The sequence below is a fragment of the Pezoporus occidentalis genome, unplaced genomic scaffold (assembly GCF_034315485.1).
Source record: "Pezoporus occidentalis ecotype Australia unplaced genomic scaffold, CSIRO_AGI_Poc_V1 ctg437, whole genome shotgun sequence".
In the NCBI taxonomy this organism is placed as follows: Eukaryota; Metazoa; Chordata; class Aves; order Psittaciformes; family Psittacidae; genus Pezoporus; species Pezoporus occidentalis.
In genome coordinates, this window is record NW_026915766.1 from 71,402 (window position 1) to 98,967 (window position 27,566).

The window sequence follows — 27,566 nt, forward strand, 5'->3', positions numbered from 1 at the left end:
TGGACATCTGACTGATGAGAGAGCTCATGGGCATATAGCACATCCCAAAAGCATCTGGCTGTGGTCACCAAGCCCAAGGACATCTCATGTGCCTCCACTAGCCTAGGAACTGCACAGGAGAGGCAACGGAGGAGCCAGCATCTTTATGGTCTGCAGTGTTATGCCATCCAAAGAGCAGCTGCCAGGGCAGTGTGGCACCACACCCATTCCCTGAGTCCCTGGTGTTGCCCATCCACTCCCCAGATCCCCATACCATTTCACAGCCCCTGCCCAGCTCAGACACCTGAAGTCCTGCTGCTGCCCATGGCAGTCTGCCAGTGGCCCCCCGAAGAGCTTGTCTTCATCTGCATGGCAGCACCTGCAAAGCAGAAAGCCTTGCATGGGGCATGACACCCCCAGCAACACCCCTGGAAGCCTCTCAGGGAGCTTTCAGCAGCAGGCTGGGGCCATGTAGCAGGGCTGGTGGCCCAGGGGACACACAGGATGGGCACTCACATGAGTATGGGGACACATAGTGGCTGCCATACTTGGGGATGCGGACCATCTTCTCTGTGGTATGCCGGGTGCGGGCCTGTGGGTTCTTCACTGTTTCAAGGTGAGAAGCAGAGACACTGCTAGCACAGGGAGATGAGAGGCTGCTGATGCTTTTGCCACAGACTGGCACAGCACCGTCCCAGGTGCTGACAGTGGGACGTTCATGTGACTGCACAGCCTGGCCAGAGCTCATGCGCTGTCCCAGGGCTGATCCCCTACATGGGAAGTCCTTGCCCATGGTGGCAGTCCTATTGGTACCCGGTGAGTTTAGCCTGCCCTTGTAGATGACCCCATCGATGCCCAAAATATCCACTTCTCTCTAGAGGGAAGAGCAGCTGATGAGGTTGGAGGTGCCCCGAGGCTGTGCCCAGCCTGCAGCACTCCTGCCATGCCAGTACAGGCGGACTCAGTGGGTTTCTAGAGAACAGGGACAACGTGGATGAGTAGCTTACGTTATTGCAGATTAAGTCAGCTGGGTGTCTGCAGGGACAGACGGTGATAAGGGAGGTGGAGGTGGACAGTGGCCTGGCAGAACTTCCAGGGCGCTGGCTGGCCCTAGTCAGGAAGGGTAATGTAGGTGCTCCCTGTCCAGGGAGAGGAACCCCAAAGGGAGAAGGAGGGACACTGGTGCCTGGCAAGCCTCACCTCTCCGGCAGCTGCTGTACCAGGCAGTTGGAGGTGCTGGCTGGCTGGGGCTGGAGGAACTGGCTGGTCTTTCGGATGGTCACCAAGGGCCTGCAGGTGAGGACATGAAGGCCAAGTCAGGCAGTGGTCTTTAGTGGACACACATGGGGGGTCTGTCCTGGGGGATGCACAGTACTCACGGTGCTGGGGCCATGGCCAAGGGTCTGTTGCAGGAGATGCACTTTGCTGGACCAGAGAGCTGCCTGCAACACAGGTACAGCTGTTCAGTGCTCTGCCAACAACCCAGGGATGGCGTGAGGTCCCATGGGTGGCCAGCACCCCTTGCCAGGGTGGGACACAGAGTGTCTGGATGGGACAGTAGCAGCAGATGGGACAGCATGGGAGGGGTTGGGGCAGTGCAGGAGACGATGGAAGGGGACAAGGGATGGGATGGAGTGGGATAGGAGGGGACGCAGCAGCCCTCACCTCTTGAAGCCGGCAGCACGGCCGGCATTGCAGGGTCCCTGGCAGAGGCATTGCTGGATGAGCCCTCTCACCTGCTCCAGCTGTGCCTGTAGGGGAGCCAGTGCCACATGGTCCAGCTGCAGGGAGGGCAGGGGAGCTCATTAGGACACAAGACCTGTTTCTAGGGATGTTGCTGCCCCTGAGGGACACTGGGGACACACTGGGACACAGGGTCAGCCATGACGTAAGAATCATAATTTATTGGTGTTGGTAGATTGAGAGCTCACCCTCCCCACACAGGGATGTGCTCCCTGGCCTGATGCATCCTTTTATCCCTACCACCCTCTGGGTGATGCTTCTACCTTGGAGTCCATCTCATTAAGGAGCTTCTCTAGGGCATTCTGTGTGTCCTGGTCCATCTGGGACATCCTCTGAAGCAGGTCCTGCATCATCTCGCTCAGCTGGACCATGGCATGTTGTAGCTCCTCCTGGCTCACTTTGGTCTTCAGTGCAGCCTTGTCTGCTTTCTGAGGAGGGCATGGTGACAGCAATCCCCTGTACGCCCCCAGCCCTGCCACCATCCCTGCATGCCTTTGCTTACTCACAACACCCAAGCCCTGCTCCAGCAGCACCATGCTCATGGCTGGGTGATCCACCACCAACTGCCACATGTCCCCAGCCACCCACCGAGTGCTCACCTGGGTATCCTTGGTGTCACCCCACAGCCGCTCCGCAGCTTCCTGCAGCCTCGTGCATTGCTTCTGCAGTTGTCTCACCTGGCCCAGCACCTCCCTGCCAAAATCCAGGCCCTGGGGAGGATAAATGTGGCCCTCGGTGAGAAACAGGGTGGATACAGGACCTGGGTCAGGTAAGGATGCTTATGGGTGGCCCCAGTGAGTGGTTAGTGAGGGCATCCTGAGAGATGCCCCAGTGTGTCCCTGGCAAGCAGGGTGTGGGGCTGCAGCTCCCAGGTCCTCAGGCACTGTCCCCCCCACTCCAGGCTGGGCAGCTGAGCACCTTGTCTGCTCCATCCTGCTGGTGTTTTATCTCACTCAGCACCTTTTCCAGTCGGACAGCAATGTCCTCCAAGGTCATAGACTCTGCTGAAAACAGATACCAAAGCTTTGCTCTCAGCAGTGCTGGATCCTGCAGGCCCCCAGCACACCACCATCTCAAACCCAAGGTTGTTTAATGGCTGTGGAGTCCCTCCAACACTGTTGCCAGGACCCGCATTTGGCCAGCACTAGGATGTCATAGGCTGGTTCCCACCAGCCATGCCAGTGTGGCTGGGAGTGAGGCAGAAGGATGGGGGGCTGCAGTGGTTTGGGGACCCAGATGAGATGGCTGAGTATGGTGCTGCCATCCACCAGTGCTGGCAAAGGTCTGGCTGCACAACCCAGAATGGTGGCCCAGCATGGTGGGGATGTCAGTGCGCACCACGTTGCTGGAGCTGGCTCTCACGGTGACTGACATGGGTTTCCACAGTCTCATGCTGCTCCAGCATCCAGCTGAGCCTGCATGAGGCTTCTTGGCCCAGCTCCTGTGAGGCTTCAGGACTGAGCTCCCAGCTGGAGGGCTTCTGAAATGAAACAGCCCATGAGGTTTAGGGGAGAGAGAAGAGCCCCATGCAATTCCAGAGCCAAGGAGTGCTGCCAGCCCCCAGCAAAGGAGCTTGGCATCTGGGAACCAACACACACCTCACCAGCGGGCATTCTGCAGAGAGAGCTCCGGCACAGCTCCTGACGCACCTCCACCTGCAAACAGGAGAGAAATCAGCTTTTCACCCTGCTCTGGGAGGAGAGAGCCTGGGCAGCCCCTGGGATGGGGAGGCAGATTCCAAACCTTGCCACCACCCCCAGTGCCATCCCATCTCCAGCACTACATGCCTCCCAAGGCCTCAATCTAGATGGTTAAATCCTCCTGGCACTGCAGGAGGGACAAAAGCAGTGTTGGTGACCAGGATACCAGGGCACCAGCAGATGGGTGTCTCTGCTCTGGTGGGAAGATGACATAGACCCTGCCAGAAGAATCTCTGTGGGGCCAGATGTTTGCCCAGGCAGGTTGCTGCAGCCAGGAAAGCTTCTGGGAGGCTTGAGGGTATTTTCCATGAGGATTTGTGAAAGCCTGGCCCTGGACAGCCTAGGGACAGTCCCAGGGTCTGGGTGCTGAGTCTCTGCACATAGTGCTAAAGATGTCTGCTCCCAGCCCATCTGCCAGGGCTCCCCCCACTCACCAGTTGGTCCAGGATGCTCTGCAGGATGTGGCTATACTTGTCCTGCTGCACTGACAGCTCTTGCATCTCTTCCAGACTAGCCTGTTAACAGAGGCATCACGGGTTCAGCATCTCCAAGGGCTGGGAATGTTGAGGATCAGCCACCAGCAGGGATAGGCAGGGACTGGCAGTGCCCAGCCGTGGCTTCAGGCAGTGTCTGTCTGAAACCTCTGGGCCCCAGGGCAGATCCCCCATCTCCCAGCCTGGCCTCAGGGTGGGAGGGAGCTTGAGCTCCAGACCTCATCCATGTCACTCCATGCACCCTCATTATGCATGCAGGTGCCCAGGGAGCCCAACCCCTCTGCTGAGAGCTCTTCAGCAACTGTCCCAGCTCTGTGCATGCACCTTGTGGAAATTGTCCTTCAGGAGATGTAGCTCTTCCTCGAAGCCTTCGACGGTGGTTTTCAGGGAGCAGATGGTGGTGAGCACCTCCTGCAGCATGTCCATGACCTGGGAAACACAGGTTTGGTCAGTGATGCTGGGTCCCTACAGGCTCTGGGAGACATAGAACAATGGAAAGCTAAGCAGTGCACAGTGAAGACTGGAGCGTGGGGATGTCTTGGGCCAAATAGAGCTGTCAGCATCAGCCATTTGTCCATCCCATAGCCATGCCCGTGGAGCCCCCCCAAAATGAAGTGAAAGATGTACAAAGGGGACGAGTGCCTCAGTGCCAGTGCCTCACTCTGGCTAAGTGCTGCAGCCTTTTCCCTTTGCTCTGTGCTTGTGCTCTAAGCCAAGGTCACAACATGTGAGTTGGAACCGCACAGGGGCTGCCAGGTCTCACAGGCAGTAAAGAGAGGTTTGCTGTCGGCCAGCCCCACATGCTGCCTATGAAGACAACAGCAGGGCACAACTCATCCTTGCACTGAAACGTGTGGCACAAGCCAGGAAGATGGCATTGATGTTACATGTTGTGTTCCCCACTCAGAGCCTAAACCTGAACAGCCAAATAGCTTGAACTTGTGCAGTGGCGATGTCTCCCACAGGATCCTGCCTTGGAGTGGGAAAAGCCTGTCTACAAGGCAGCACTGCTGTCACTCACAGCTCAGACACTCACTGTGTGGAAGGGAAAGGAATGGAAGGGAAGGATAAAGGCAAGGCAAGGAAAAGGCACAGGGGAGAGAGGAAAGGGGAAAAGGAAAAAAGGGGAAGGAAAATGAAAGGGAAAAGGAAAAAAAGGAAAAGGGAAAAGGAAAAAAGGAAAAGGAAAAGCGGAAAGGGAAAAGGAAAGAACAGCCTAGGGCTACTGCAGCCCCCCAAGCACAGTTGCCAGGGCAGGATGGGACCCAACAGACTTAAATCTCAGAGTGAGTATGCTGGACACCCAGGGGCAGGTGAGAAGTGACCAAAACCACCTTTGCCCAGTGGCTGTGTTAAAACACTGCTCTTTAATTAATACCCATAGTGAACCTGGGGCCACTGGAGCACGCTTTGCCAGGCTTCCTGATCCTGAGTCAGCGTGTTTTCATGACATGGACATGTTACAGCGCAGGGCAGGTCACTGTGTGGGGCAGGATGCCACCTAAGCAGTGTTATCCGGTAGTGCAGTACAAGGCAAAGTCAGGACACCACGCAGGGCAGGGTGCTTGTGTAGGACACAGGACACTGCGCAAGGCAGAATGCCATGCTGACCAGAACCACCGGGCACACTGTGCTGTGACGCTGTAGGGCACAACCAGCAGGACATCAGCAGCAATGTGTCAACGTGACTGGTGCCCTGCCGAGGCCGAGCACCATCCTGAGGATGGCTTCTCACCTTCGTCATCGACGCCTCAGTCACTTCTATTCTCCTCTTCATCTGTGCCATTTGCTGCTCCGCAGGGCCTGCGGTGCCCAGAGTACCGCCAGGGCGCCTCAGCGGCGGCTGATAGAGACCCGCCTCGTCCTGCCCACCCTCCTGTAGCTGTATGTGCTCCGGGGGTCCGGGCAGGAGGACACACAGCCTGCCGACCTGAGTGCTGCCGCCGTTGGTCACGCTGGAGGCCACGTCCGCCAGCGTGATGGTGAGAGTCATGTTGCCTTCGGTCGCCCGAGGGGGGCCTCGGGCCGTGGCCGCTGGTGGGATCCCCGGCATGAGGTCACGGAGGACGTTACCTGGCGATGGCCCCGGCGTTCTGTCCCCGTCCTGGGCCAGCCTGGCAGGGGGAGAACGACGGGACCAGGCCCCGTCCCGGTGCGGCCTGGCTCTGGGAGCAGGCTTGGCCCGGTGCGGCCTCGCGCAGGGGAGCAGGCCGCGCTCCGCTGGTAGCTGTAGGCTGCGGCCCCGGCCGCGAGCGGCCCCGCGTGAGAAACAAGCCCCGGCCCGCGGCGGGTTCAGCACGGCCCCAATCCGCCCCGGCACCGCCCGCTGCCCGCCTCGCCTCGCCCCGCCCCGCCCCGCCTCGCCCCGCCCCGCCCCGGAGCCTGTGGGTGCCGGAGCAGCAGCTGGGAGGCGGCAGCTGGTAGGTGCGTCCCCGCCAGGCCGTAGTGGGGGTCGGGCCCCGGGGGGCGGTGGGGTCGGGCGAGGGAGGCTGTGGGCTCCGTGCCCCCAGGCCCGGGTAGGCCGCGGCGGCCTTGTGATAGCGGGGCCGGCTGGAGCGTGGGGACACTGGGCACGGAGAGGACACACGCAGGAGCCCTGCACCGTCCGCCGCTGAGACAGAGAGAGGGATGGAAATCAGTGTCCGGTTAACGCGCTGAGGAAGGACAGCGCGGCTCCAGGCAGGGAAGGTCTCTGTTCTCTGTGTGCCTGCAGCGCTTGCTGCGGAGGAGAGGTACGGGCCAGGGAGGCAGGCCCTGGACTTGGACTGGGCTTTGCCGTTGTCCGCAGCGGCCACAAAGTGCCGCAGCGTGCGACCAAAACCAGACAGAGCTTCAGTTTGTACCATCAGCAGTGCGGGAAAGGTTGGGACGGGAGGCTCGGGTGTGCTGGAGGGCTGGAGTAGCGGGCGCGGGGTGAAATTCAATCGGATGGAAAGTGAGGTCGTGTACTTGGGAAAAGGCTTTCAGCTGTAAGGAGAGCGCTCCAGCCCGGCCGCGGTCGTGCCAGCTTGTGGAGGGGACGGTGGAGAGCTGCCTGCAGGGCACCGCTATGAGAGAAGCAAAGAGGACCCGTTACCGTGACAGATCACCGGGAAGAGGGAGCCAGGCCTAGGTACAAGTGCGTGTGTTTGCAGTCATCCCTGCTGGGGAGAGATGAACTTGGGCTGGAACTGCCCGTTAAGTGATCAGGAATGATGAGCCCGTTTTAGAGGAGATGGAAGCAGCTTGGGTGTGTTGACAAGCAGGAAGAGAAATTATGATGATGGGCAGGGTATTGCCCATCAGCACAGTGGCAGTATGAATCCTGTTAAAAGAGGAGAGCTCATTCAGCTAATGGGAACTGCAGCACAACAAATACCAGTGAATAAATGTTAGTGAGAGCCTGGGAGGTCTTGAACCATTAGAGTGGTGAGACCTAGGTTCTGCCTCCCCAGGGGACTGGAGAGGCAAAAGCATAGGAGCTGTTAAGGCAGCACCCTTAATTTATGAAGAGCACAGTGGTTTGTGACTGCTGCTAAATGGAAGGATGGGGTTTGGGACGCCAGGAAGAGCTCCAGGTCTGTGCAGGGGAACAGGAAACAGGCAGGCTGGGATGGACACAGCCATGCCAACCTCCTCTGGATCATCTGCAGGAGTCATGCTCAAGGTTAAACTTCTCCAAGTCACTGCAAGCCTAGGTGGGTGCCCCTTGGTCTGAGGTGTTGCTGGAAAAGCTGCTCGGAGATGTGCTTGCACTGATGAGAACTGGTGAGGGGACTGGCAGTTGTCATGTTCCTGGCTGAGCCTGAAACATCAGGTGGTTGAGTAGGTCAGGCACAATGATTTTAAGTAGAGCTGTTTTAAATGGTAATTATAGGGGGTTTGGGCTGAATGTAGAACTAGCTGAGAAACGCTTTGTGAATATGCAACATAGCCTACTGTTTGTTCCCTTTCAAACTGTGCTTGAAATGGGGTTTTCCTTTCTGCTTTCCAGAGAGTGTGTTTGGAATAGGCAATAGGGGGAACTAGAATGAGTATTATGTAGTGTAGCATATAACCATAGTATGTCATTCATTCATTTTTAGGAACTAAAGGAGCTCGGGTCAGTGTGGAAAGCACAGGCTGAAAACTTCCCTTTCCCAAAGTTTTCTCTGTCTAAATGTTGTAGCGATGTCCGTGTGCCCCAGGAAATCCCTGGGAGCATTTAGTGATATAGCTGTGCTGTTCTCTCTAGGCATTATGTGAGGAAGGAATTCCTGCTTAGAGCTAGGGAAATGAGGACTTTAGGAACTGATGTGAGGCTGTCTAGTGGCATGGCTTGGGTACAAATGGGGGATGAGGCTGTAGCAAGGGTAGGGTGATGGAGCAATGTCCCCAGATGTCCGGAGTGATGCCACGTGGAGCAAATGTGCTCAGTCCTCCCCAGCTGCTGTGGTATGGGTGCTATGTCTGCTCAGGGAGGTGATGGGAGAGGGGATGTGCATGTTTGTATGCTGAGTACCAACAGATCTTGCAATGGGTGTGACTGGGACAATTAACGGAGAGGGAGTTTCTCTTTCAGAACCTGAGCCCTTCCTAAGCAGATGGATGACTGTGCCGAATTTCTTGTTGTGTTTCCTCTACAGGTCCTGCACCTGAAATTCACTTCCTCATGTTTTTATTCTGGTTGGAGCTGCTGTTATGAGAGAAGGGAGGGTGTCTCTGTCAGTGCCTTGTCAGTGCATGGCTTTGAAGCTCACTTCCTAATCAGCCATACTTTCTGTGCGTGAGAAATCACACAGTGATGCAAAGCGTAGCCACTGCTTTCCTTCTGGATAAAGCACAGCTAATGCACTCCTGTAGCTGAAGGGCATTCAGCCAGGGGTCATGCTGTCCACAGCTCCCACACTGTACGTGTTTCAGGGAGTTTTGGGTCTTTGGCACATTGGACACCAAGTGACACTGGTCACTTGGTCCATTATCATCTGCAGAAGTGTTCCTTTTGCCAGTGTTACTCACTAACATAGCAAGAGAAAGGATGAAAACAACTTTATTATGTAAAATATTACCTTTTTCCCCCTATTCAATGTGAATTTATCAGATATATACTCTTATTTAAAGGATGTGGTGATGCAAAGATCTTCCAGTATGAGGATGAGTGGGTTTGGAAGGAGATACACAGACTTCTAGTATCTGCTCTTATCCAAGGCTATTTTTTTCCTTATGGGTAAAGAGAAGTATGAAATTTGGTGTTCTATGTCTGTTTGTGGTACCATTGTAGAGTCATACATTTGATTTCTTAAAATTGCTTTAATTATGAGAGCATATCCTAGACTGAGAAAAGCTACTTTTCTTTAACTCTCTTTAATAGAGTTCTTTGCTAGGATCTGCACTGGGGCTGTGCATCGCTTTTGCTGCTATTACCAGGGCTCTGTACGTGTGGTAGTTTTCCAGTGTGCAGGCTCACATTTACTCAGCTTTGCACTAAGCCAAGGAAAAGATTGGTGGCTGCAAGGTTAAGCAAGGAAGCAATGGTATTTGCATAATATGGAGGTTAAAATAATAACAAAGATAGAATATACCGTCAAGTTTCTAGGCAGATATGCCGACTTCTCATTAAACTGTGATGAGAAGATGGTGTTCTCCCAGACTGATACAGGCAAAGCTGCTGAAAACAGGGAGGACAAGAGAGTTGGAAAACAACAAATAGATGCTGATATGCCTCATGGCTCTTAGCAGCAGTCAGTGGTGTTCTAAAAGGAAAGATTCTAACTATGCAGTACTTTTCCCTTCTCTCCGATGCAGTAAAAGTCATGGTTGGCAGTGGCAACTTAAGTTGTTCTGCAAATTGTTGGAGGGTTTTGGCTGGATTTTCTTCCAGGACCTGATTCTGCAACTGTTATGTGGGCAAAGTACTCTAGCCTGAAACCGACTCTCCTGAAGATTTAGAACAAGGTATCTGAGTGCAAACATTTGTGGACACAGATGTGTATGTACCTTCTTTTTCCTTCAAAAAAAACACACGATGAGCAACTTCTGCCTTGGGATGTGATACTCACCTTGCTATTTTCCTATTGTTCCCAATCAGCACTCGGCATTCATCCTGCAAGTGGAGAGCAGCAGTGCAATTTTCATCAGCAGTGTTAGATCTTTACAGGCTCTGCAAAGGACATACCTCCTCCTCTCATCAAAGGGAACACAATTAGCATAGGTGCCGTAGGAAATAACAATCTATTTCCTCAGCAGTATAATGTTTCTGAAGTGGGGTGGGGGGGACACAGGCTTTCTTTCTGGCATGAAACACTCAAGGAAACTCTTGGTGGCTGTTACAGTTTTGCTTTGGGCTTGTTTACTCAGAGGTACTTCATGGCTGCAGTCTAAAATTTGTTGTGGTGGAAAGGACTATTTGAGAGGCCCGTGCTGGTCCCAGATCTAGGTAAAGAATGGCAGTAGGAAGGAAACTGCTTCATGCCTTGCATCCCCTGAATGGGGCCACACGTTAGTGCAGTTATCTTTAACCAGGTGAATTTAGCAAAAGAAAATACAAGAAATAGCCCCAAAAGATGGAGATGTAAATAGCATCTTAGGAATTGAGAAGAACAGCTGCTGGCTCTGTGTGTTCAACTTCACATGATGAAACCCAGGAGGATCAGAGAATGAAGTGAGCTGGGGCTTTCCCTCCACTTAAGTAATGTATTTCTTTGTTACCTATTGTGATTAGTAAAATAATTCTGCATTAGTAGTAGTTATGTTTCCTTTGCCTCCTTTATACATAAGAAAATGGAATAATACCCAGTTCTCTTGTGGATTAGGAGAATTTAAGTTAAAACATTTGTGCTGAGATGGTGCTCCTTCTGCCCTGAACCAGTGTGCAGGCACATTCCCTATGGTGTATGTCCCCAACCCTTTGATACCCAGTCTCTTCATTTAGGAAGAAAATCTTCCCTACCTTGCCCTAACAGGCTGATTACCTATGAACAGTTTTGGAAGATGTGCTTTTGGAAGGAGCATTCTAGCTTTTTAAGTTTACACTGTTTCATCTTGCATTCCATCTTACAATCATAAATTCCATCTGTCACATCTTACTATGATGTGCACATCCCATGCACATCCCATGCTCTAGCTATATTTCATCTTTTTTTTATCCCCTTGCAATTTGAGCCACGAGAGCCTGTTTGCTTTGGGACAGTTTCCCTCAGCTCCATTTTGGCAGCTAGTGCAAAGGCTGGGTCTATGTGTGAAAGCATTGCAGTTATCCCAGCAAGTCCCAGAGCTGAGGTTAGGTCTGCAGGAGCTGCCTTCTCAGCAGGACGCATTCCCCTGCCCTGCCTGGGATGGGCAGTGGGAGACGTGGGGACCTGTGCAGGCAGCAGGGAGAGGCTCTTTAACCACTGCAGAGGGGTACGTCAGGCTCTCTGAGCTTCCCCCCTGGTTTATACTGCTCAAAAATACAGCCTACTCCCTAATAGGACTTTGCAGATGTAAAAAGGGAAAACAGAGAGGCTTGCTCTCCCTTGCTATTGGGCTACATGTGTAGACAATAGTGTACTTCCTGCCTCGCTCCAGATCTCAGCCACTACTGTTTTGTGATCACTGATGTCCCACAATGGTATCTGGTGAAAGTATCCTTACACAGGAAGCCCTGACTTACGTCATTTGACAATTGAATCTTTTATTGAGACAAGTCGTGGTGGATGAGGCGCAGTCACAAGCGAGCACAGGTTATCTGCCAGAGTCTGGCGATGGCGGGCATGGTCAGCCTGCTCCCTGCAGGGATGGACTCCGACGGTCTTTCTGCTTCTTACCTTGGCATCTTTAATCTGACAGTATCTCATAGTGCAAGATAAAATGAATCGAAAGGGATTTTTTTCCAAACATGTTTTGAAGCACAGTTATTTGGTTGAAAAGATACACTTTGTAAGGAGTCGCTGAGGAACTGTATTGAAAATAAGCCCTCATTGCTCAGAAATACCTTGTGCTTCCTCCCACAGCTGGAAAGAAGGTATAATCTTTTAGATTATGGGTGAGTGAGTAAGATTATTGCCCCAGCAAGAATAATCGTAAAATTGATTTCATTTAGGTCACAGAACACAGATTGTGACATGAGGGGCAAAACTTAACCACAGCCTGGCCTTAATGGGGGTGAGACAGGCAGCGCTGAGGCTGGGGGCGAGGTGGGAGTGCTTGTGTTCTCCTTGGCTGTTGTAGGAAACCTGTCCAAGTTGTACTTTACCTTGTGCACTTCCAGTGGGTAAGGGAAACAGCTCCTCACCCTCTGCTAGTGGCATCCTTGAAATGAACCACACTTTCCCTTATAGAAAGCATTTGCCCAGCTTGGAAGTCTTTGTGATATTGGGATGCTAATGTTGTAGAGGAACAAATAAAGGCAAAGATCAGGGCATAGAGGTGCTTCCCTGTCTGGAAAGCACCACCAATTTAGCCTGATTCAACCAGGGCTATATTTGCCTCCCAGGAGCAGAGGGAGGGTCAACTGCTTTTTATGGCTGCACCATGTGCCTGCAGAGCTTTTACGACTGGCTAGTATGTTCTGGGTTGACTTGCTGGTACCTCCAGAATGCAGAACAGCTGCTGTCCATGTTCTCTCTCTCTCTGGGTTGTTTTGTTGTGTTGGTTTTTTTTTTTCAGATGGCCATGACTCAGCCCTTCCCTGCTGCTCTCTGAGTTTCCTGGTTTCTGAATAGGCTATTCTTGGGACAGCAGTTCCTGACAGATAGGAACAAGGCGAGTGTTGTTTTGTTTTGCTTTTCTTTTTCCTCCTCTGGCCTGTCTTAATGCTCTGCTTCCCTCTGATCTTTAACTTGTTCCCAGATTTCTGAATCAGCCTAAATTGCTGGATGCCATCTGGGATGTTCTTGCTCTTGTACCAAAGGAGCTCTCTCAGGCATGATCCGGGCTGCAATCCTTGCACAGCACCAGCTTTTCTTTGACAGCACTCCCATGAGTGTGGATGGTTAGACTGCTATGGCTACGTCTATTGTAAAGCTTAAAACCTCCTTGTTTTAGCTCCTCTAATTCCAAGGGGCTGTGCTTGGCTCTCCAGTGATCTAGTTTGCAAGGTGTAGGTCCAGGTGAGGACCACTTCTTCATGCCATGTCCACATGACACAGGTGACACAGTGACTCTCATTGAGGAGCTAATGGGCAGAGCACTCTGGTTCACATGGCTAAGTGTGACTTTGGATGCTGCCTCTGCTCACTTTCACAGGTGAGGGGAAAGTACAAACTAGAATTTAAAATAATAATAAAAAAGCTTTCCAATTGCTTAATTATTGCTCCCATGGATGGCAGAGGTTGGAAATCTGAAGGGTACTGTCTCTGAAGTGCTTCATGATGCAGTTACACAGCTTCATAACACAGAGAACTTTGTGATTTTTTCTGGAGTTTGTTGCTCTGTAGGGTGAGCTGGGGAAGGTCCCCTTCCAGCAGCAGGTAGTACACTGTGAACCAGGCGTGCTGGCTGCCACTCCTGCTAGGCAGATGCTTGGTTAGAAGTGAACATTGTGTCTGATACAAAACAGTCTTTGACGGGTTTTAGTTTTATTAAGAGCACAGCTCTTTCTGTCAAGACACAGTTGTATGCAAGTTGGAGGTAGCCTGAACTGTTGTATACTTTGCCTTGAAAATTCAGTTGGCATTTTAAAAGCACCAGAGGCACTCAATGTTTTCTCAAAGTCTGGTTACCAAGAAAAAATTCTCAGCCAAAAGTACTAGAGGACTCAAAACACAAGGGTAGTGTTCTTCTTTAGCATCCCTCCACGTTTTTGGATATGCTGTATTGTTGTTAAGCCAACCAAGAGAAAAGCTTTCTGTGTGAGGAAGCTTTGAGAACATTCACTGCTGGATTAAATTAGCCTTTCTGAGAATAAATTAGTGGCTGTGCTGTAGGCAGCCCTGCTCACTGCAGCTGTAAAATCCATGCCTGCTGGTGCCCACAGAAGGTAACTTAAATGGGAGATGCGATAGCTGTGTTTGGGGTAGTGCTGTTAACTTGAGATTAGATTTCTGGCTGCTGATGGATTAAAAGCAGCCTGTTGACTTTTATTGATTGTGTCTCCAAATAAGAATCAGGCCACCCTTTTAAGAGAGGGAAAGGAGCCCCTGGGATTCAGAGCAGCTTAATTTTGTGAGGAAATCATGGACTAAAGCTGTATCCCTGCTGTAGTGTTTCTTCAACCTGGGATGCTTCTGAGGTCCTCGGGGGTCCCAATCACCTAACACCCAATAGGGGAGCTGGAGGCTTGTGTTGGAGGGGAGGAGGACAAAGACTGGAACACAGAATGAAGGAAGGCAGTCACGGTGGGATTTCCATTCTACCGCTGACTCCTTTGGGCTTGAGTTTTTAACTGACCACTGGATAAATACCTTCTGCTAGTGTGTGTGTGCTGGCCTTTTCTTGAAGTTGTGTTCAGTTGTCTTCTAGTTAACTTAATGCCTTTATTCTGCTTTATGGTATACAAGGAAGTGCTCGCAGGAGGTGTGGGTATGTGCTGAAGTCTTACCTTGCCCTCCCACCTGCTCTGCTGTGACCATGCAGCTTTTCCAGAATCTTAACGTAGTCTTTGAAGAAGAGACTGAAGCTGGGACTGGAGACTACTTCCACTGCTGTTAAATATCTACTCTTCCCCTGGGTTTGTTGTAGGTCTTCCACAGAGACATCCTCTGGAGCATATTGGTGTTTTAGGAATGGAGGTTCCCCAAAAGTTTGTGGCTTCAAGCTACAGGTGCTGTTATTTTAGTACTTTTAGTACTAAAATACTAATAGTACTATTTAGTACTAAAGTACTAAAATAATAATTGTTCTATTTTAGTGCTGTTATTTTAGCCTTTCAGACTCCCTCTTGGGTGCCACAATTCAGGATGCATTAGCACAGTGGGAGCTCAGGTTTGAGCTGGCTGCTGGGCTATTCTGATGAGAGAGCAAACAGTTCTCAGCTTGGTGTTGCAGTGGTGGGAGCTGCTGTGTCTTCATCAGGCTCTGGAGAGGATTTCAGGCCTGAGTCCTCCAGAGAGCTGAGCTGTTTACCTGCCCTGAGGTAACTTAGTGTTATGTGCTTGAATTTTCAGCAGGCTCATTCCCCAGCTGTGAGAGCAATGGCCCAGCTTCAGGACTGGTCACTCAGGACCCTCTGATCAGCACTGCTTTTAGCGTCACAGTAAACCAGTGGAGTGTTCCTTTAAAGGCAGAGAAAATCTTAGAACAGGGACTTGAGGAGGTGTATTGCTGTGTATTAGGAATGCCTTGAATCCAGCTGCTGGGTCTAGATTTTCAGCAAGAGGTCTTCCGCTTGCTGTGTCCATGGTTCTGGAATTGGTACAGAATCTGGTGATACCCACATGTGCCAAAACTAAGCTGGTGCCTGGAGCTGTGTCTGAAAGGTAAGAGGACATAATCTCTCTTCCTTCACCCTTGTTTTCACAGCTCTGTTGGCCTGACTGCAGATCTTCCTGAATTTGGCTAGCTCATTCGTGTCTTGGTCAGTGCTCTTGTCGGTTCTGCTTACGTTGAGACAAGGGGGAGCACAAAATTACAAAATGGAATATATAAACCTTTAGAATCAGTTTCAAGTAATGTTAAGTTTGATGGCTTTGTAACAGTAGCAATGGAAAATTACTGAGGTGCATGATACACAGAAAAAAAAATAGACTACAGCTACAGAACATACTGAGAATTTTTGTACAAGATAAATCGTTACAGTTGACACAGTTTTAAGAAAAAAGTCTAGAAGAACAGGACACAGGGATAAGGAGTATCTGGGAATGGCAGGTGTCCAGGATGGGCTACAGTTAAACTAACTGGTAAGTATGAGGATAGGAGGATTATTATGTCTCTGGTGCTAATGAACCAATGAAGCTGGTATAAGCATCTACTGCGCGTGCTCCAAAGGCGGCCAGAAGTGATGAAGATTGTTGGGAGAAGTAAACGACCCTCAGAGACCACCACCACAATTCTGTACGCATGTGGGGAACTTTCTGGAAAATTATGTAATCCATACATAGCCTCATGAATATGTATGTATGCCCAGAGACTATATAAGGACAAGGAGAAGGAAAACTCCTATCTTCAAACCCGGGCTGATGGAGCTTGTCTAGCCTTGTATGGTCTTCCATCAAAGAGAAGGACACTTACAAAACCTACGACCTGTGGACTTTGCGGTCACTGTCCTAGCTAACTAGGCCGTGGCAGTTAAACCTTAGGTTTAAAGGGTGGGGCCAGTTCTGCACAAGCTGTGCTTCACCTAAAAAATCCACTGCACAGGCTGGAAGGGCTCACTCTCACTTGTCTGTATGGATGGGCGAGGGTTGAAACGGTAGGTGACAAGGTGCATGGGAAGCTGCAGATCCAACACTGCATGTGGGCAGACCAGCGCATGGGTAGCTTGAGTTAGCTCAGGAGTTGACAGTTGTGGTCGGACACTTCCTGATTGCCTAAGCAGCCTTTTTTTCCAACCAGATTTGGATATCCCACATGCCCTTGGTCATTGTGCTTGTAGTAAGCATGGTTAAAGCCCTTCCCAAATCTTCACTCATGAAGCCAAGCCATCAATCAATCAATGTAAGGACAGCTTGTGTCGCAATACGGGGACACATGTTAGGAGGAGCTGTCCCCTGTGTCTCCCAGTGCCGCAATAAAGAATACCTGCTTCTCAGCTTGAAAACTTTGTTGGCAAGTTTGTTCCTGGAGTTTTCTCCGAATCAACATTAAAGTGAACCAGGCCAGTGACATCCCTGGCTTTGCATGCCTGCATAGTCTCCCCTGGTAGGACTGCTGTGCATTGCCTTCCAGCAAGCAGTATTGACAAATAAGGCTCATGGGGAAGCAGCTTTTGGCAGGATCCAAGGGACAGAGATGTAGCAGCTCGTTAATGTGGCTTTGTTCAGCAGACAGCAGCAGTTTTGGGGAAGGGGTTATGCAGGAGTTGGCAGAAAATGGGTACTGCTTACTGAAACTAGTCATGAAATGCTTTGGAGTAAAAATGACTTCCCTGTACCAGGAAGTCAGCACAGACTAAGCATGTCTGGCTGAAACTGGAGGGAGAAATGGGACAGGCAAGAGCTGTGTGTGACTCAGGGTGCATCCCAGGGCTCCCTCAGAGTCCCTGTGCTGCTGTTGGACATGACCCAGTGCTGGGCACAGTCAGTGGCTGTTGATTAACCCAGGGGATTTCCCCTCTGTACCTGGGACATGGTCATCTGTCTCTGAGCAGGGCAGATGAGCTGAGCTTGGGAGCAGGGGGTGCAGGTGCCCTCCTCCTGTCAAACTGCCATGGGACGAGTGAGCCCCACACTGGCAGGGCCCTGGGCCACCCTAAAAGAGAGGTCCTGGGCTGGAAATGGGAAGGTCTGGTCATGCCATGGGACGAACAAGGCAAGTGCAATAACGAGTGGCCTCAGCATGGAGGAGTTCCTCCAGTGCGTGTCTCTGGACATGCATGGCTCCTCTTTGTTGGCGATAGGACTCAGAGATCTCAGACCTTACACACTCACTCCTGCTTAGCCCCAAACCATGCTTCTTCACACAGAGTGAGCTTTGGCCTTAACTGAAATTGAGTGATAGAGAGCACTTGTCTTAGTCCTCAGAAAAAAAAAAAAAAAAGACGACACTGTGCCTGTAAAATCTAAATGTCAGCAGCTTCTCTGGCACCAAGGTAGGGGTATCTGTGGGGGTAGAAAATGCTAATATTGAATTCTATGATTCTATGATTCTATGACTGAGTCTGGAGCTGTTCCTATAGCAAGCTGGTGCTATGGCTCGGATAAGAGAACATTAGTACTGTGTTTTGTACATCCCTTGGAAGGAAAATGGATCTGGAATCACTACCAGCATATTCAAAATTATTTCATTGTGTTGCAAAATCTGCAAGGGAATTCTGAATAGGCTCTTGGGCTCTGATTAATTCTGACATTGACATACGGCTCCACAAAAGTGCTGATCCTCTATGACTGTAATTTCTCCCTCCCTTTGAGCTTACTGTGTTATTTAGTGGAAGTCATACATCTACTCAGTTTGATTCAGCAATGATATAGCTGTATTATTGTTTGACTTTTTCTCAAAAAAATCTGTAGAATGAGGGAGTAATGAAAAATATGAGTGCATAAAGGAATAAAATATTTTTAGCATAGTTTTGGGAAGGATTTCTGTCAAATCCTGAGTTGTGCTGTGGGGGGCAGTGGGTAATCATCCTATATTCATCTTCTCTGTGTGAGAGCTGGAGGTGCCATTGAAATGAGCAGGCAGCAAACTGACAGCAGGAGACACTTTTGTGTGGAGGTAACTGAGGAGCAGAACTTGCCACTTACCGTCAGTGGCAGAGCTCAGCGAGCCAATGAGCTATAAAGGAATTGAAGTGGTCCATGGGGAGACTCCAGGCTGCCTCTCTAAAACTCAAATGTTGGGAGTGGGAGGGACTGACAGGGGAGTCATTCTGCCCATACTTGCTTCCTAACTCGTGCTTAAATGTCTGTTAAGGGGTGTCATCAGAGGTGAGCTACGGAGCATTGACTAACTTCAATGTAAGGAAGTGTGGAGCTTCTGCTCAGTCTCCTCTGTGTCATGGAGATTATCTGATTGTGCCTTGGATTTAATGCCTGGAGAAATCTTGCTTGGGACACAGCACCTGGCTTCCAGGGAGGAAGCTGCTTGTAGCTGATTAGCCTGCTGGGTGACAGTGGCACAGAGAAGGTCAAATGGCATATCCGAGGTCCCAAGGTAGAGGACTGCAGCGGGGATGCTCTTCCAGAGATTCACGTGCTGTACGGCAGAGCAGGAAGCTTTGGTCATCTGATGTAGCTAGATTGAACAGTGAATAACCTTCTCCTCCAGCAATCCTTTGTGTTAAAGGACGACTCCTGCCCTGCTTTGCCAGCAGAGCTGTCCGTCACATCAAAGGAAGAGGCTGACCCTCCGGGAAGTGGCTGATTTCTGCAGCTGAAATGTGAGTGCAGAAGTGTGGGAGCAATGTGCCCTTCTGCAGCAGCCTGGCTGCTCCTGCACAGTGGGTTTGCGCTCCCTGGCAGTGCTGCTGGAGGCTCAGGGTTTCTCCTTCGGGAGATGCAGCTTAGAAAAAGAACAGACCTTCCCGTTAGTCCTTAATTTGGGCTTCCCTCTGCGCTTTCCGCCAGTGTGCTGCAGGCATGCGCCCTCTTTCTGTCTTGCCCAGGATCAGGATGATGAGAAGGTGCTGCTAGGGTTAACAGCGGGGTAAAGGAGGGGTAGTGATGCCTGGTCAAGGATTGCCAGGACATCCTCTTTGTAAAGGAGGCTGCAGCACTGTCTGCTGCTTATTGCTTCCCTCCGGGCTCTGAGGAGGTGGTGTGCGGGCTGGAGGCAGCAAATGCGCATGGGAAGAGGCAAGGCTGAGGGGGAAGTTTGGCTTGCTTGCAGGGAAAACATCTCTTTTTTTTTTCCTTTGTTCCACATAAACCCAGCCAGAATTAACCACTGACACTGCTTTTCAGCAGGGATTTTTGCTGTCTTTCCGTTCAAGGTAAGGGCTGTGTGCTGTGGATTGTGTGTGGTGCTCTCAGGAGCAGTGGGAGCTGAGCCACATCCCCACAAGCTGTGTGGGAGCGTGCAATGGGCCTGTGCACGGGGAGGGCAGCACTCCTGGCCTGTGCTGTGGCACAGGGGTAATGCAGAACACACTGCAGAGCCCACCCAGGCTAGGCTCTGGAGATGCTGCCCAGAAATCTGTTGTGAAGGAGAGCATTGCATGGTCAGGGTATGGCTTTGACCACCTCTCATCTGACCCTGCTCTATTCAGTGTCTTCTTGCTACCCCTAAAAGCCCTTTAAAGGATAACAGGCTGATGTTTTGCCAGTATCTGACCTGCCTTTTGTGTTCATACTCAGCATATTTGTCTGTCTTTCTAGTCTTGGTATTTCCCTCTTTCTGGACCAGATAGAAGCCTGTGGCACACAGGTGGGCTTTCTTGAGGCTGGGAAGATTGGAGTGGTAGTGCCTACAATGCTGTCCCTTTTTTAAGAGGAAGAAGACTGGCCTTAGTGAGGGGCCCCAGTTTTTTTTAGAACTCTTGACTTTGCTTTTAAAGCCTGGAAGCTGAAATTTGTGTCTTTTTGATGTACAACAAAGCTGAAAGTGGTCACATCCTTTTCTCTTATTATTCATGTAATTTTAGTGTGTTTTTTCCTCTTCTAAATATTGGAAGTTATTTTCTGTGGAGGAAGAGCTCCAGAAATGTGCAGTAGCAGCTTTTGAAGTGCCAACATCACCGAACATGGTTGAGTGTAAACAAACGTTGCTTATTGCCTCAGTGGCTGGAACCAGTGCTCACAGAGGCAAAACAAAGCCAAATCTTGAGTCTCCAGTGGCCAAAGGAGGCACAGGGACCACGCAGACAGTGTTTCTGCTCATGGGAGTGGATCTCAGCTGCGCTGAGGCTGACTCAGGGCTGCACCAGGGCCAGCACTGCACTGTCAGGTTGCATGTGAGTTAATGCTTGCCAGTGATCTGCCTGCTCTGTCCTTCCCAGGTTCATCTCACTCTTGGTGATTTCCAAGAAGCAGCCTGAAGTGCACATGACTGCTGCCCAGGGAGAATGGTGTTAACACATCAAATCTTCGTGTCTCCAGGCAGTGCAGGAATTGTCTGTGACTGGCCTCTTCTTGGCATTATATCTATTTTATGTGTTTAGTCAGGACCTATTCTGGTGGTGCTATGGTCCATGATCACACTGCACTCCACAATTCCATTGTTTTTCACAGCTGGAGCCCACCATACCTGTGTGGATGGGCAGGCCTTTTCCCTTGCCATGTTTGAATCTCAAACTGTTTCCACAGGGATGTCGCAGAGGGAAATACAGCCAGCAGGGAACACTGGACCCTAACACAGCAGCTCCTCTCATCGCTGCTATAAGCAGCTGGGAGATCTGTGTGGTCACCAGTTTTGGATGTGTCAGTAATGGGAGCCATGGGTTTTGGGGTATTGATCTCTAAATAACTAGAACTGGGGATGGTAGGCACAGGAAGGACGTGCATTTTCAACCAGCTCCTTTTGAGTCTTACAATCTTGCAATAGGTCCTTGCTCCCAAAGAACCTGCACTGGACATTGGTGATTCCGTCAGACCTTGAACTTAAACACAATAAACTTGGCCAAGATTATTTGGAAAGCTTTTATTTCCCCCCTAGGTGTTCAGCTGATCTATAAGCATCATTATTCCAATAAGCCCTACTGCAGAGGCAGTTTCTGCAGCATTTGGGAATGTTTTTTCCCATGTAAGAACATCTAGCTCTATCTAAGCTGTTTTCATGACACAGAAAGGCAGTGGTGGTTCAGCTTTAGTGGACTAGTCTGGTTAGTGTGGGACAGAGTGGCTTATTGGGCTGGAGATGCTGGGGCAAAGTGTGGCCTCCAATTCTGTCTCTCTATGGCAGTGCTGTGGGCAGGAGAAATCCTGTTTCTCTTGCAAGACAGAAGGAGCAAAATAAGTCATCTTTGGCAAAAGCTAGGTAAAACCAGAAATGACCAGCAGGGAGAATCCTTGTTATGTGCTTCTGGGGGTCATGTTTTGATACAAAGTACTGCTGTATTTTTGATGCAAAACAGTGCTGTATTTTTGTTCAGTGGCTGGATCTTCCCATCTCTCCTGCCTGTGCCCAGGTACCAACAACGTGCTTCAGCCGAAGGGAAATGCTCCAGGCTCCTGGCTCTTCTGGGTGCTACTCAGGGAAGCTGCCTCTCCATAGTGGTGCTGCTGACTCAGCCTGTGTTGCTTTGCTTTGGCCACATTGCTTTTGAGAGGGGATACTGCCTGTGAGTGATGTTCTGGGGTAGCTCCAGCCCAGTGCTGACCCAGGGGAAAGCTGTGTGAAGAAATGGGCTGAGACAGGTTTTGTGCTTCTTACATTAAGATAGAGCTCAGGAGAAACAGCTTCTAAGAGGCTTAAAAGCAACAGGCTTGCTTTCTCTGCTGGGAAGGGCACACAGCCAGCATCTTGCTCTCTTAATAAGCAGAATATTGCATTAAGAGTGGCTGAGTCTGCCAAGTATGACCAGAACAGCTCTGCAGCTTCCTCCATCCCAGTGCACACATAGCTCTGAGACCCATTGACTGTCACCCTTGTGGTCACCGTTTCCTGCTGGTCAGGGTGGCAGGATTAATTGCTGGCTCAGCTGGGGCTGTTGCTTCATCTGGAGCTGTGGGTGGGGTTGCCTCTTGCTCTCCTTGTCTCCTGTTTCTGGTCAGCTGCTTTGGTGATGAGAGGAGTCAGGCCAGGGAGTGCTGGAAGATGTTACCTTACTGGGAGGTCAGCATCTGAGCAGGCAGGGGGATGAGATGTGGTACCTCAGAAAAGCTGTGGGCTCAGCTGCCCTGCGAGGGCAAGGGAAGCTCCTGGTGTCCCCAGGTTAGGACTCGGGGGGGGCTCCACTGGGGCTGGGCTCATGCAGGAGCCCTGCAGGCATGGGGACGGGAAGGTGTGAGGCTCCAGCGTGTGCAGGGTGGGTTGGCTGGCTACTTCCAGAATAATAAGTCCTCCTTTTCGTTACATCCCCAGTGAAGCTAAAAAGAGTACAGCCCAATTTGTAGCTTTGTAGGTCACTGAAGGAGAAGGAGGGCTTTGCAGTGTCCTGCACTTCAGGTGCTTTTCTCCTCCTGGAAGCGTTCTCTGCTGTGGCAGCTCTGCTGTTCCCACTGCATGGGCTGGTTCTCCTTCCCCTGGCCTTTAAGGAAGAAACTGAACAGAGACAGAGGAAAATGATCCCCATCTGCCCTGGTATTGCCCTTTGAAGCTGTTTGTTTGTCTGCCACACACCACTTCAGACATCTGAGCAGAAATATTAGTAAACACAGACATCCTGGGGAGACCCTGTGCCTCTGGGGCTTTGCTCAGCTCCTGGGGGGATCAGTTACATGATCGGTGACAGGCAGTGGTGCTCCCTGTGATCAGCAGTGGGTAGTGATGCTGCCCCATGATCAGCAATGGGTAGTGATGCTCCCTGTGATCAGCAGTGGGTAGTGATGCTGGCCCGTGGTCAGCAATGGGTAGTGGTGCTCCCCATGATCAGCAATGGGTAGTGGTGCTCCCCGTGATCAGCAGTGGGTAGTGATGCTCCCCATGATCAGCAATGGGTAGTGGTGCTCCCCTGTGATCAGCAATGGGTAGTGGTGCTCCCCATGATCAGCAATGGGTAGTGGTGCTCCCCTGTGATCAGCAATGGGTAGTGGTGCTCCTCTGTGATCAGCAATGGGTAGTGGTGCTCCCCATGATCAGCAATGGGTAGTGGTGCTCCCCTGTGATCAGCAATGGGTAGTGATGCTCCCCGTGATCAGCTGTGGGTAGTGATGCTGGCCTGTGGTCAGCAGTGGGTAGTGGTGCTCCTCCACAGACTTAAGACCTGATAAGTTTTCCTGCCACCTTGCAGGAGGTTGCTTGGACGCAGGGAGCATGAGCTAGAATAACAGGAATGAATTCAATGCCAGACAGGTCAGGCAGGGATGGATCTTCCCTTCACACTGCCAGCAGGGCTGAGGCAGCCCTCGCTGCCTGTTCTGATGCCTGTGGAGGCTTGTGCCATGCCGTGGAGGTCAGCATGCTCCAGGCAGGTTGTCCAGCATGTGGCATCAGGCCAAAAGGACCCTTGGTGTCTCTTCCTCCCTAAGCAGTGACCCCAGCTCGGCCCTGCTCCGGCACCCCTCAGCCCCAAGTTCTCTCAAACCACTGTTCGTGCCTTGCCAGGGCAGCAGGGCAGCCTTGCTGCTAATGCCTTGGGGATAATGTGGCAGCAGCGCCTGCTTTGGGCATCTCTTGGGGTCCAGAGTCACCCTGGTTGTGCCCATGGGATTTTTTCAGGCTGGTTGTAGCCTGGGTGCAATTTCCCTGCTCAGCCGGGATCTGCTGGAGAGGGACTGGCTGAGAAAGCACATTCCTGGCAGCACAGGGACCCGCCTCGAGAGCAGGAGACCAAAGGGAATGGGACAAGCAGGGTCACCTTTCTCCTGGCCTATCGGGGACAAAGGATGGAGGATGCCAGTAGCTGTGCAGACTGCAAGGGGAACTCCTAGCAGTGCTCCCATGTCACGGTGTCCCATGCCCAATGGCAGCCTTCCCAAGCACTGAGTGAACAGCTCTCCTTTGTATTTCCCAATTTAGTTATGTCCTACCAGATATAACTGAGCCAGAGTAAACAGGGAAATCATGTTTCAAAGCACGTTGGAGGCGCTTTTCCACATGCCAAGGACTCATAGCCTCATGTGTGCCAAAGTGGGGGCACACATGGGGAGGTTCCTGCTCTCGCCATGCTGATGGTTGGGCATGCCAGCCCAGGCAGTACGGCAGCAGTGGCTCCTCTCCGTTTCTGTAACTCTCTTGCTGTCTCTTTTCACACAGATCTGGTGGGTCAAGCCAGCGACCGGACTCCACTGCTCATCAGAATTGTTCTCAGCTCTGTCGAGGCCTCGGAGCTCCTTGCAGCAAGGAAGAGGACAGGTAAATTTTACCCCATATAAAATAAGGTCTCCAGCTCTAAAAGATGTTCTTACCTTAACTCACTCAATGACAGTATTTGGAGATGCCCTCTGGGTTTGCCACCCCCCACCTCAGAGTTTGTGCCTCAGGCCCAGGCCGTCTCTCCATCCCCTCAGAGTGCAACGCTGCCTGTCACTGATGGTGGAGCTGGAGGGGCTGGGAGCAGCTCTCACCCATCTGCAGCACCATAACGCTGCAGCTGCAGCGCTTGGCAGAACAGCTCCATCCCAGTACTGCTGGGCATGTGGACCGTGCAGCCACATGCTTTGGATTCACTTCCTGTGCCAAAGCCTGTCCAACTTTGGGGCTGTGGCCTTGTTCTTGCCCGGGGTGGGTGTGGAGGCCAGTGCAGTGGTGGCGCCAGCCCCAGACCCTTCTGTTACCTGTCGCCTCCTTCCCCAAGCACCACACAGCTCTGGGCAGGTGTCTGTGCGCAGCCAGGTGCTGGTGTCTCTTCTAAAGGCACTGTCCTTGCAGGGCCACCCTGAGCCATGTCCAGTGACCCTCCACCGCCCTACCCGGGAGGCCCCTCGGCGCCACTGATAGAAGAGAAGCACGGCCCCCCCCCCGCGGCAGGTACAGGCGCTGGGTAGCACTGCTGGGCACTGGGCAGGTTTCCCTGGGCATGGCCACTTGCAGCTCTGACTCACAGTGTGCTCCGCTCTGCTGGGGAGCATGGTGGGATACCGGACTCCTGTCTCCGTGCCACCCTCTGGGGAAGGTGGGAGGGCCCAGGGGCAGTGGCAGCAGCCAGAAGCACTCCCTGCTCAGAACCTGGCTCTGCTCGCTGCTATGGGGTGAATTTGGGCTTCCTGTGGCCCAGAAGATGAGGCCCAGGGGGTGCTCCCCATCCCATATTGTGTTCCCCAACTTCCGCGCTGGGGCCAACCCCCAGACCACTCAGCTGAACCACCATCAGCTCTGCAGCCTCCTGCCCTAGCTGCTGACTCTGTTTCCTTTCAGATGGCACCCCTCCAGTTGTGGGACAACCCCAGGGGGTTCCCATTCCTCCTCCTGAATTTGGGCCCCCACCATATGAGCCACCCTCGCATCCAGGGTTCATACCCCCCCACATGCCCACAGACCCCTCTGGACCCTATGTGCCACCAGGTAAGTCCTTAAGGGGTTGTGTGAAGCAGGGGGTGGTGATGGGCAGGAACCCCCCAGAAGCATGTGGCTCCCAGGGAGCAGGGTGGGGCGGACACAATGGGGGTTGGGGCTTGCAGAGGGGCTCCTCAGGTAGGTGGCTTGGGCAGGGTTGGCCCCAAGTCCATACCTGGTGTGGCAGCCAGGTGGCCCCCAGTGAGGCTATGGCCTCTCCTGCCATGCACAAAGACGCTCACCTGTGCATGTTTCTCATTGCAGCAGGTTACTACCCCCCGCCAGGCCCTCACCCCTCCATGGGCTACTACCCCACCCCAGGCCACTACCCCTCTTCTGGCGGCCACACAGCCACAGTGCTGGTCCCATCAGGGACTGCCACCACCGTGACAGTGCTGCAGGGTGAGATCTTCCAGGGCACCCCGGTGCAGACCGTGTGTCCCCACTGCCAGCAAGCCATCACCACCAAGATCACCTACGAGATCGGGCTCATGAGCTTCCTTCTCGGCTTCTTGTGCTGCTTTGTTGGGTAGGTGCTGGAAGCAGAGCTGCAGTGGCAGAGGGTCAGGGCAGGGGTACACATGGGCTGTCTCTGGGTGCCTCAGCTCACCGCACTCTGCCTCTTGCTGTGCTCCAGGTGTGATCTCTGCTGCTGCCTGATCCCCTGCCTGTTCGATGACTTCAAGGATGTGACACACACATGTCCCAATTGTAAGGCCTACATCTACACGTACAAGCGCATGTGCTAACAGCACCCCAGGAGCCCGAGCCACTGGAATGACACTGACCCCTCTCCCGCTGCCGTCCTCGTCTCCATGCGTGCAACACTCCTTTGCTTAACTCTCCGGTGGTGTGTGTGTGTGTGTATCCCTGGCTCCCCCCAGCTCAGAGCTGCGACTGTCTTCCCAGCCTCTGGTCCTCGCTGTGAACGGTTGGATTGGTCACGCGGGTGCACAGGGAAGGTGGATGCGGGCCCCAGATGCTGTGTATGGGGCATTGCTCTGCACCCCCCTCATGCTCCCAGGAGAGGGGTGCCAGTGAGGCCCCTCTTGCCTGGAGCAGCAGCTGCTGGAGGCACCTACCCCTGGGTCCCCCAAAGTGCAGGGGGTATGTGATGGGAGGGAGCTGTTGCAGGCAGGGGCAGGTGTTGCCAGGAGGGGAGAGGGGACTCAAGCAGCCCACAGCACGCACAGGGGAAGCACTTTTAGGAAGGGGTTGGGTCGTGGCACGGAGACAGGGCAGCACCACACGTGCCAGGTTTCAGTGTGGGTCATGGCCTTCTCCAGCCAGGACAGCATGTAGCCCGTAGGCAGAGCCACCTTCAAGGCATAGTGTGTGTGAGGACACGTGGCAGCAGCACTGCACCCTTGATCAGCACCTCCGTCCTGCCTGAGCAGCCCAGCAATCACTGCAGTGCTGCTCCAGCTGCATGTGCCCCTGCTGCCGCTCTTTTGGTGCGGGAAAGCCCCTGGCAGCCTCTGAACCCCCTGCCCACTGTTAGTGACAACTGCCCCCGCCATGCCCCTGCCTGCCGAGCGCTGGAGATTAGGTTGGTACCAGGCCCTGCTGGCTCGCAGCGCTGCAGCAGAGCCACGGCCTGAGCCCAGCCGGGGCTGTTGGGCGTGCACCCTGCACCACCCGTCCTGCCACCAACACACCTGCTGGGGTTCCTCATCGCATGTGGGTGTAGGGGTTTAGTTTTAGCACACGTGAAAGGGGCTGAAGAAGGGGGCAAGCAGGCAGTGACAGGAGCTGCCTGCAGCACTGTGACAGATGAGGGCAAGGGGAGCCAGGAGTGTTTTCGGCCTCTGTGGCAGCTCCTCCCTCCCCAGGCCCCACAGCCAGGGCAGCCAGAGACCACAGCCCCTGGAGCAAAACAGGGGTCTCAGTCCATAGGTCTGCATTCACAGCTGGGCCTGCACAGGCAGCTGCCCTTTGCTCAAAGGTGGAACTGTGGCACTAGTTTGTGTTTTTACATAAATAAATAACAGACCCTCAATTCTCCTGTGCATCTTTCTTCTCCCCTGCTCCAAATCTACAGCAGATCTGTTCCCAAGGGAAGCTGAGGATAAGGAAGGATGGCATG

At 52.4% G+C, this 27,566-nt stretch overlaps 2 protein-coding genes across 7 annotated transcripts; one reads left to right on the forward strand and one right to left on the reverse strand.

The window, feature by feature from the left end:
• Positions 1 to 198: 198 nt before the first annotated feature.
• On the reverse strand, positions 199 to 6,762 carry CUNH16orf96 (chromosome unknown C16orf96 homolog). Its single transcript, XM_062634707.1, has 13 exons — positions 6,637 to 6,762; positions 5,652 to 6,527; positions 4,241 to 4,345; positions 3,857 to 3,937; positions 3,321 to 3,377; positions 2,322 to 2,432; positions 1,986 to 2,150; positions 1,645 to 1,760; positions 1,359 to 1,421; positions 1,180 to 1,269; positions 987 to 1,089; positions 496 to 853; positions 199 to 358 (listed from the first exon to the last, which is right to left on the reverse strand). The coding sequence occupies exons 1-13, from the start codon at positions 6,760 to 6,762 to the stop codon at positions 276 to 278; spliced, it is 2,334 nt and encodes a 777-aa protein (XP_062490691.1). The 3' UTR covers positions 199 to 275.
• On the forward strand, positions 6,271 to 27,479 carry CDIP1 (cell death inducing p53 target 1). Of its 6 annotated transcripts, none has more exons than XM_062634718.1 (6): positions 6,271 to 6,336; positions 24,242 to 24,340; positions 24,842 to 24,955; positions 25,343 to 25,489; positions 25,745 to 26,009; positions 26,118 to 27,479. In XM_062634718.1, exons 3-6 carry the CDS (start codon positions 24,871 to 24,873, stop codon positions 26,227 to 26,229), a joined length of 609 nt encoding a protein of 202 aa, XP_062490702.1. In that variant the 5' UTR covers positions 6,271 to 6,336; positions 24,242 to 24,340; positions 24,842 to 24,870; the 3' UTR covers positions 26,230 to 27,479. The 6 variants fall into 6 exon arrangements, with proteins under 6 accessions (XP_062490702.1, XP_062490708.1, XP_062490703.1 ...); XM_062634724.1 differs by having other exon boundaries at positions 24,857 to 24,955; XM_062634719.1 differs by having other exon boundaries at positions 6,280 to 6,340.
• Positions 27,480 to 27,566: the final 87 nt, after the last annotated feature.

Coding starts and splice junctions, on each gene's coding strand:
- CUNH16orf96 (XM_062634707.1), bottom strand. CDS start 6,762: ATGGTACAAACTGAAGCTCTGTCTGGTTTTGGTCGCACGCTGCGGCAC. Junction 1,761..1,985: donor TTAATGAGATGGACTCCAAG/GTAGAAGCATCA, acceptor CCCTCCCTGCAG/CTGGACCATGTGGCACTGGC. Junction 854..986: donor CTGACTTAATCTGCAATAAC/GTAAGCTACTCA, acceptor TCTTCCCTCTAG/AGAGAAGTGGATATTTTGGG.
- CDIP1 (XM_062634718.1), top strand. CDS start 24,871: ATGTCCAGTGACCCTCCACCGCCCTACCCGGGAGGCCCCTCGGCGCCA. Junction 24,956..25,342: donor CGGCCCCCCCCCCGCGGCAG/GTACAGGCGCTG, acceptor GTTTCCTTTCAG/ATGGCACCCCTCCAGTTGTG. Junction 26,010..26,117: donor TTCTTGTGCTGCTTTGTTGG/GTAGGTGCTGGA, acceptor GCTGTGCTCCAG/GTGTGATCTCTGCTGCTGCC.